This window comes from Procambarus clarkii, chromosome 33 (genome assembly GCF_040958095.1).
Source record: "Procambarus clarkii isolate CNS0578487 chromosome 33, FALCON_Pclarkii_2.0, whole genome shotgun sequence".
Lineage (NCBI taxonomy): Eukaryota > Metazoa > Arthropoda > Malacostraca > Decapoda > Cambaridae > Procambarus > Procambarus clarkii.
The window spans coordinates 4657434-4667788 of record NC_091182.1 but is presented as its reverse complement, the minus strand read 5'-3'; the positions used below and the strand labels follow the sequence as shown (position 1 = coordinate 4667788).

The window sequence follows — 10355 nt, the reverse complement described above, 5'->3', positions numbered from 1 at the left end:
GTTGGGGGTTGACCAATGGGGGTTGACAGTGGGTGTTTACCAACTTGAGATAGGCCGGTAGGAGGCTGTATGGACTGGCAGTGTTGCTACCACATGTCGCACTCTTAATTTGTTTTGTTCACTTGTTAGATTACATTACTTGCATTTTCCCACTTGTTATCTTACAGTGGAGGCGTCTAGTTTCTGTGCCTGGGCACTAGTTACCTGAGTGCGTAACACTATTTGGAAGAATTCACACACACACAGTGGGAACTGGGGTGGGCCTACCTCCAAATGGCCCTTGTTTATATACACACGACGGACTTATTTTGTGTATAATTTGTTCACTTGTTGTTAAAATATGTTATCTTAATTTTTGTATAATAGACACACGTTTTGCATAGAGAGCTTAGCACTATGGGCATTGATTTCTTGATGTTTCAATAGCAAGGGATGTGATTTATTGACGACTTGGCAACTATTGCCTAAGGCCTGCTGGCACTACGAGGGCAGGCATTGACTACACACGAGTTTCACTTATTTTTCCTTGAACACAAACGGTCGGATGGTAATCACTATGATATGCTTTTTAATATGTTGTGACACACTTTAAAAGTTATGTGACTGTGTTTAGTTCCTGTATTACTGAAATATCCCTAGATATATATTGTTTTCTGCGGAGCTCGCATAGTGTGGCCCTTCCCCCTCTCACACCCAGAACGACACCATTTGGAGGAGGAGGAACGACAATCAAAACAAAAGTTACTCTAATTGAATTTAAACAATTACGTTAACACACACGTGTCTCAACGACACTTAAAAGGCATCAATAACTCGTAAATCAATTAATTACATCAACTTGAAAGTCAAGCATTCGGTGAGTAATTCCCAATTAATTACTGAATACAACAGCCTATTAATTCAGACGAGTATTGACAAAGCCTACTGTCTCTCAACTGACAGTTCACTTCCGGTCTTACGACAAGATTACCTTAACGAGGGTAGACTACTGTACCACACACAATGTTCCAATACTCCGTGTAAACAACAACATCAACATCTGGTGAATTCACTAAGTGGCGATTACTAATTCTCTTTAATTAGCTACGAGTGCTTAATCACTCTGTCCGCAGACAGAGCTGATCAGTCCAACGAATTACAACAGCTTAATTACAGCGCAATTGACTCCGATCATAACAGACCGTCAACCCCTTACGTTAATCACTCAATTAACGACAGCTCGTTAAATCGTTAACACTACGTTAGTCTTCACTTGACAATTCCTCCACTGCGTGAACTTCACTGTGACTGTTGCCTATACACGTCCCTACGTTAATCACAACAATGTTCAACGAACAAGTGACCTCGTTAAGTAAATCGTGACCCCCGGTGACGTTAACTGACTTTAATTCTCACGGAATCCTTCACAGTACACAACGCCTTCCACCAAGGTCAAACTTGTCTACGGTTTACACACACAGTACAACACAGTACATCACAGTACAACACAGTACATCCTTGCCACTCACGGCAAAACTTGTAAATGACTTCCCCCAGTAAATTATCCACCAATAATTCACACTTTACCACAAAACAACAGTAAAATATATAACCAAGGGAAATCTCCCTGTTACCACTTTTCACTGCTGAAAAAGGGAATCAAATTACAGCGAATACATACACGGCACATAGAAAAAAATATAGAAGTAAATAACTCACTTTACTCTACCTCTGAATGTGTCACTAGGTGTCTTCACACACGTCATAAATCACAGTTGGGCCCAATCCTCAACTTGATGACAAACAGGGTAGACTCACACGTCTCCAATTTCCATTCACCTCCCCAGGTGGTCCCAGGGACAAAAGCCAGACGGAACACTGGGGGCGAACCCAGCTTCAGAGTTTTATTACCCAAACGGAAACAGTGTACTTACATCAATCATGTGGGGCCCCGCTCTTTCACTCACACATACACGTCAATCACACTCCCACTGCTGCTGCTGGATGATGACGTAGGCGTCCTCACTTCCTACACGTGGTCAGGTGGAGCACAGGGTCCTAGACCACGGGGTTAGCTCTACACACACAGAGACCAGGATGGCGCAGACACACCGGCTTAGGCAAGCCAGGGTGCGCACAACAGCAGGAATGCGGTACCACGCCCCTTCCACTTGACACGGTACCCCAGGATACGATGGTACACGGTGTTACACGGTACACGAGACCCGAGAGAGTCCTTCACTGTTCCTCAGAATTATAACATTTAAGGTTTCTCTCATAACACTGAAACCTTTTCTAGCACGTCTCACAGCAGTATCTTCAAGCACAGATACGATCGACGGCGGATGTCGCTTTTGTAGCCCGATAATAAACTACGCCTCACTCAGTCCAGTTCCTCTAAGATGGCGTCCCACAATTACGCGGCTAGATGACAAGTTCTCACGGCTTGATACAAGCCCCTTTCCGATTACCGGATTCTTACCCACGGCACACGGAAAGATAGCAAGATGTAGGCGTGACTTTAGTAACGTTGCAGGCGGTATTTCCCGATGCTTGGCCTAGCACGGGAAATGTCCTGTCCTCGGGCAGCAACGTCCTAGGTAAGAATGTCTTTCCCGCCAATATCATGCCTGGGGTACAATGCAGTACCCCTCAGCGTCTTGGCCATTCACGGTTCAGCATTTCTGAGGCCCCAGAGCCTCAGCCAATGGCATACCTGCCCCATGACGCTACCCCCTCTCTCACGAGGTGGACACGTGATAGGGGGGGTGGTCTACGGCCGTTAACCCCCCATACCTCCCTCTCTACACTTGACTTGTACAAAAATTTCCCTGAAATCAACTCCCTCCTGTAATTTCCTTCACAGACCTGATACAGCGATCAGAATGACATCAATGGCTAGCAATTGTCATGGGCTGTCCAACGACACCCAACACGACTGTGGAAAAGTTATATCCAGAAAGTTGAATCACGGTGCACATCACTGGTGCACTATGCAATTTCGTACTTAATTCAGTGCACGAGAGAGCAGGGAAAATATGTCCCCTGACATCAACCTCCCACTAAGGGTTTATTTCACTGGAAGCAAAATACACCCCACCATTTTACCAGCTCGATGGTGCACTGTGCACGAGCTGTCACACACACCTTGACAGCTCACTTCCGGCTGGGTAGTGGTGGGTGGAGACTCCGTTTTCTATGCGTCGTCGCCCTGAGAGACTTGGGGTGACTCCTCCGATTCGTTCTGGGTAGTGTTACCTGACTTAGGCGCAGAGTGGTGCTCGGCTCCAGGGCCAGGCTCTAGCCGGCTCGACGCCTCGAAGCTAGGCTGAACCCCAAGCTCTGCAGCTCCGGCTTCAGTCTGTGTCATACCGGACACACTAGCAACACCCTGGGATGGACTACCCGGAGAGGCTCTATCTTCACTCTCCTCCGACCTTGATGACGCATCATCGCGTTCCTCATAGCGTTTTAACATGTTAACATGGTACTTCTTATTGACCCCCCTTACGCATACGACGTACGTCAATGAGTGACTGCACTCAGTGATGGTGAAGGGTCCCTTCCACTGTAGCAGGAGCTTGTTCCTGCTTGTAGGGAGGAGTAGGAGTACTTTATCTCCCACCTTAAACTTCCTCTCCCTGGCCTTCTGGTTGTACCTGCTCTTCTGGTACTCTTTAGTTTTGGCGAGTTCCTCCCTGGCCAACTTACACGTCTCTTCTAGACGGTTCCTCAAATCTATGACTTACTCATACGTCGTCTTGGTTTCTGGGGTACAGTCTTCCTCCTCCCATAGGTTCTTCAACACATGCAGCGGTCCCTTTACTGTGCGACCATACAGGAGCTCGAACGGTGAGAACCGGGTACTTGCCTGGGGTACTTCCCTGTAGGCAAACAATACCGGGTTAATGTACCTTGGCCACTCCTTGGGTTGCTCTATGCACATCTTCCTGAGCATTCTCTTTAGGGTACCATTAAACCGTTCCACCAACCCATTTCCCATAGCATGATAAGGTGTGGTGAATGATGACTGCAACATGAGTAGCCTAGCTACTTCCGCCATCATCTCACTAGTGAACTGTGCCCCCCTGTCGCTGTGTATCTTCTCCGGTATACCTAAGCGACTGAAGAATCCAACCAATGCTTCCGCCACTGTGACGGTCTCGATATTCTTCAAAGGTGCCGCCTCTGGATACCGAGTAGCATGATCTACCATGGTCAGGATATATCTACTGCCGTCTGATGCCCTCGGCTCAATCGGGCCAATTATATCTACACTGACCATCTTAAATGGTTGATCAATGATGGGGAAAAGCTTCAGCTTCCCTGGCTGCACCTTACCTCTGTCAGCGGTGCGTTGACAGGCGTCACATGACCGAGTGTACCGCTGTACGTCCCCAGTCATCCCTGGCCAATAGAACGATGACTGAATTCGTTCACTGGTCTTAGCATGTCCCATGTGACCCCCCATTACTCCCTCATGACCGAGAGTAAACACAGCTAGGCGATGCTCTTTGGGGACCAGTAATTGTTCCCAAGTGTCCTGGGATGTTTCCACCCTGCGCACTAGCTTACCCTTAACCTCCAAGTACTTATACTTGCGCTTATTCATGGTGAAGACCCTACCCTCTGTGGCATGCTCTCTCATCTTCCTGAGTGTGGGGTCTTTCCTTTGGGCTTCCTGGAATTCTTTAGCGCTTACTCCTTTCAAAGAATGTAGTTTCAGCGGCTTGACCACTTTGGTGGGTTGCGCACTCATTGCGCGTGTGGTCACCGCGGCTACTAAAACCTTGTTCCCCCTGGGAGCAGCAGTGACACCCTCAGTCACCAGGGGTCTTCCCCCTCTCCTCTTATCTACCTCTGAGGCGGTGACCCTTGCCCACCCCCGGGGTTGGCGGGACCTGGCTGGATCAGCTGATCGAGCCCCCACCCACCTCCTTGAGTTTCTTCCCGTTTTCTGTTGGCGGAAAGGAGCAGACTTTCCCCGTTTTCCTTGCGCCTGCTGCCTCTGTTCCTTAGCCGGGGATGCAGCCATGGCTTGGCTACCAGCTGACTGGCACGTGACGTCACCTCCAGCTGGTGTGAGTCCCGTTCTCTGTGAGTCACTTCCACAGGACCGACTCTTACTATTTGACACTCCAGGGGCGTTTCCCAACAACAACCCGTATACAGCGTTCTTGCATTTCACCGCTCGTATTTTACCTTTGACATATGGTGTGTCAACAGTCAGGGATACCTCGATCATGTCTTTATGGTTACCATCAGGGTATCTTACATGAATGGTTCTGCCTGTCTCGTTCCCACGCTCGACAAGGCTCTCTCGGACCATATGAGTAGTAGCTCCCCTGTCTCGAAAGACCTTGGTCCATTTACCATTAACTAAACCTTTTGCAGTCTCCAGGGTGTGCTCCAGAGGATCACCTCCCTCGTGGGCACCCAGACCAGCAATTTGTGCGTGTGTTCCCCCCTTTTCTGCACGCTTGCTCTTCTTACACTGTGCTGCCTTGTGACCTGGCTGGCCGCAAATAAAACAGCGGGGTCCACTGACCTTGTGTGGCTTATAGCTTACTCTAGACTTACTCTCTTTAGGCCTAGCCCCGCTCCCTGAGGCTTGGTCACGACGTCGGTTCTCAGATGAACCTCCCTGTCTAGGTCTGTGTGCCTCAGCCCACCTGTCGGCACATTCTGCCATAGCCTCATTAGAGACTATCTCATTCTCTTTGAGTTTAGCACGGAGCGCAGATTCCACTGCCTCCAAGAACAGTTCCCTAGTCATCAGCTCAAACAACGTGTTGTCTTCCGGAACGACGGCGTTGTTCAACTCAAGATAGCGCTTGAGGCTCGACTGCAGCCTCTGCAACATGGCCCGGTACGTTTCCCCTTGACGTACTCTAATCTGACGGAATGCCCTCATCATTCCATCGGCCGAAATGCCATAGCCTTTCATTAAGGCTCGCTTCAGGGCATCATAATCGTTGCACATGGGAGTTCCCAAACCCTGGTATATACTTAATGCCCTTCCCTTCAACAATGAAGCTAGCGCTTGGGCCCAAGTTGACCTACTCCACTTCCCTTCCGTTGCTCTGCGTTCGAAGCGGTCAATGTATGCATCCATTGAATACACTTGCTCATCGAAAGCTATAAGATTAGGCATTTTTTATCTTAACAACTGGCCCCTCTGGGCCGGGCTCTGTGGGTTGGGTTTGGCTTCCCTTTTCAGCTGTGGCTTGCACCTTTGCAATCTACAACCGGTTCTCTCTCTCCTGATGGGTATTCCACATTTCCATCACAAACTTAGACATCCCATCTGCTGAGAGACCCATTAACCTAGCTTGTTCTCGCAGCATGTCTAAAGTGAATCCCGCCTGGGGTTGTACAGTCCCCATTCTGGCCGGCGATTCCTGCATCAACCTACCTGCTGATGCAACTCTACCTTCCACGAAAGTTTCTATTGGAATTCTTTGGTGAGGGCGCGACCTCCCACTAAGATCCTGAGGCGTACTACTTCTATCACCTCCTACCACGTCCACTACACGAAAGTCGGCTAGGGGATTTTCCTCATCCCCTAAATCACTTCCCGGCGTTTCGTTCGCCGAAGCGTAACTAGCGTTAAGCCTTTCAGGTGACGCTTCTCTCTCTGACGTGTCCCTAGTGTCACGGAGTGCTGGCACCTCCTGACCGACCCATGCCTGGCATATCTCCTCCACCCGGGCCCTGTGTCCCATCACGTACTGACGGCATTCCCCCTCCGTCTTACTACCCGCATCATCTGGCATCCTGCCATAGACAGACACATACAGATACACGTACTCTTTCCTGTAATCCACAGACATACTGACAGTGTGTGTTGGTGTGTATACCTACGTGTGACAACTGTGATAACACACCCCCAACAATACTGTTCCACAATGTTCTGCAATTTGAGACTTTTTTCTTTAATGATCAAAAGTCCGTGCATGGGTTCGAACCCAAGTGACACAGCCCCACGTTGGGCGCCAGATCTGTGAGATTTTTTCTTTGACAGGTTATCAAAAGAATTAAGTCCTATTGATGTTACGTTAATCGCAACTACCTCGCAAGAGAGGCAGACCTTAAACAGCAAGAGCTGCCAGTGGCAGATATTTAATCTTAAAGCCTAAGATCATAGGACCGCGGGAACAAACCGCCAGGCGAAACCACTCGGGTAACACCTGTCACTTAGGTCGCTGGCTCCTCCTAGTTAACAAACTAATAAAGGGTAGCCGACGGATTCTCACTTCTTATTTATAGAAGTGTGGTGCTGTGCAATGGACTCGAGCTTTAGATACAGACTTGATATGAACATAAGCAGGCAAAGCATTGCAGAACATGAAATGTGGGGCAGTAATATTGGAAGGTTTGACGTAAACGACCGTTTCTAAACAAAACAATTTATTCACAAAACAAGACTAAAACTACTACACATTGAATTTACGTTACTTTACTGTCACTCCAGTGACACATTAAAGTACAGCTAATCAACAGCCTGATGGACCCACGGTCTCCTTATCCCGTCGTCGCTGACTGAACAATGACACTAACTGAACAAAGTGGCGCCCACTGGTGACGCAAGCTTGCAATCAATATTGTCACGGCTTCACGGTGACCAATACTATAATCACAAAAACTTGACTGGCGCTCGCTGCCCACAACGAGGTACCAAGTAACAAGGCAGTTAATCCAAGAATGATAACCCCTTATAAAAAAAATCTTACGTTAACACTTGTCTCTCAGGACAATCAAAACAAAAGTTACTCTAATTGAATTTAAACAATTACGTTAACACACACGTGTCTCAACGACACTTAAATGGCATCAATAACTCGTAAATCAATTAATTACATCAACTTGAAAGTCAAGCATTCGGTGAGTAATTCCCAATTAATTACTGAATTCAACAGCCTATTAATTCAGACGAGTATTGACAAAGCCTACTGTCTCTCAACTGACAGTTCACTTCCGGTCTTACGACAAGATTACCTTAACGAGGGTAGACTACTGTACCACACACAATGTTCCAATACTCCGTGTAAACAACAACATCAACACCTGGTGAATTCACTAAGTGGCGATTACTAATTCTCTCTAATTAGCTACGAGTGCTTAATCACTCTGTCCGCAGACAGAGCTGATCAGTCCAACGAATTACAACAGCTTAATTACAGCGCAATTGACTCCGATCATAACAGACCGTCAACCCCTTACGTTAATCACTCAATTAACGACAGCTCGTTAAATCGTTAACACTACGTTAGTCTTCACTTGACAATTCCTCCACTGCGTGAACTTCACTGTGACTGTTGCCTATACACGTCCCTACGTTAATCACAACAATGTTCAACGAACAAGTGACCTCGTTAAGTAAATCGTGACCCTCGGTGACGTTAACTGACTTTAATTCTCACGGAATCCTTCACAGTACACAACGCCTTCCACCAAGGTCAAACTTGTCTACGGTTTACACACACAGTACAACACAGTACATCACAGTACAACACAGTACATCCTTGCCACTCACGGCAAAACTTGTAAATGACTTCCCCCAGTAAATTATCCACCAATAATTCACACTTTACCACAAAACAACAGTAAAATATATAACCAAGGGAAATCTCCCTGTTACCACTTTTCACTGCTGAAAAAGGGAATCAAATTACAGCGAATACATACACGGCACATAGAAAAAAATATAGAAGTAAATAACTCACTTTACTCTACCTCTGAATGTGTCACTAGGTGTCTTCACACACGTCATAAATCACAGTTGGGCCCAATCCTCAACTTGATGACAAACAGGGTAGACTCACACGTCTCCAATTCCCATTCACCTCCCCAGGTGGTCCCAGGGACAAAAGCCAGACGGAACACTGGGGGCGAACCCAGCTTCAGAGTTTTATTACCCAAACGGAAACAGTGTACTTACATCAATCATGTGGGGCCCCGCTCTTTCACTCACACATACACGTCAATCACACTCCCACTGCTGCTGCTGGATGATGACCACACTCCCACTGCTGCTGCTGGATGATGACGTAGGCGTCCTCACTTCCTACACGTGGTCAGGTGGAGCACAGGGTCCTAGACCACGGGGTTAGCTCTACACACACAGAGACCAGGATGGCGCAGACACACCGGCTTAGGCAAGCCAGGGTGCGCACAACAGCAGGAATGCGGTACCACGCCCCTTCCACTTGACACGGTACCCCAGGATACGACGGTACACGGTGTTACACGGTACACGAGACCCGAGAGAGTCCTTCACTGTTCCTCAGAATTATAACATTTAAGGTTTCTCTCATAACACTGAAACCTTTTCTAGCACGTCTCACAGCAGTATCTTCAAGCACAGATACGATCGACGGCGGATGTCGCTTTTGTAGCCCGATAATAAACTACACCTCACTCAGTCCAGTTCCTCTAAGATGGCGTCCCACAATTACGCGGCTAGATGACAAGTTCTCACGGCTCGATACAAGCCCCTTTCCGATTACCGGATTCTTACGCACGGCACACGGAAAGATAGCAAGATGTAGGCGTGACTTTAGTAACGTTGCAGGCGGTATTTCCCGATGCTTGGCCTAGCACGGGAAATGTCCTGTCCTCAGGCAGCAACGTCCTAGGTAAGAATGTCTTTCCCGCCAATATCATGCCTGGGGTACAATGCAGTACCCCTCAGCGTCTTGGCCAATCACGGTTCAGCATTTCTGAGGCCCCAGAGCCTCAGCCAATGGCATACCTGCCCCATGACGCTACCCCCTCTCTCACGAGGTAGGACACGTGATAGGGGGGGGGTGGTCTACGGCCGTTAACCCCCCATACCTCCCTCTCTACACTTGACTTGTACAAAAATTTCCCTGAAATCAACTCCCTCCTGTAATTTCCTTCACAGACCTGATACAGCGATCAGAATGACATCAATGGCTAGCAATTGTCATGGGCTGTCCAACGACACCCAACACGACTGTGGAAAAGTTATATCCAGAAAGTTGAATCACGGTGCACATCACTGGTGCACTATGCAATTTCTTACTTAATTCAGTGCACGAGAGAGCAGGGAAAATATGTCCCCTGACATCAACCTCCCACTAAGGGTTTATTTCACTGGAAGCAAAATACACCCCACCATTTTACCAGCTCGATGGTGCACTGTGCACGAGCTGTCACACACACCTTGACAGCTCACTTCCGGCTGGGTAGTGGTGGGTGGAGACTCCGTTTTCTATGCGTCGTCGCCCTGAGAGACTTGGGGTCACTCCTCCGATTCGTTCTGGGTAGTGTTACCTGACTTAGGCGCAGAGTGGTGCTCGGCTCCAGGGCCAGGCTCTAGCCGGCTCGACGCCTCGAAGCTAGGCTGAACC

General features: G+C 48.2%; 1 protein-coding gene across 1 annotated transcript; it reads right to left on the bottom strand.

The window, feature by feature from the left end:
* Positions 1 to 3724: 3724 nt before the first annotated feature.
* LOC138370669 (uncharacterized) lies at positions 3725 to 6133 on the bottom strand. The gene has a single exon (XM_069335289.1). The coding sequence runs from the start codon at positions 6131 to 6133 to the stop codon at positions 3725 to 3727; it is 2409 nt and encodes an 802-aa protein (XP_069191390.1).
* Positions 6134 to 10355: the final 4222 nt, after the last annotated feature.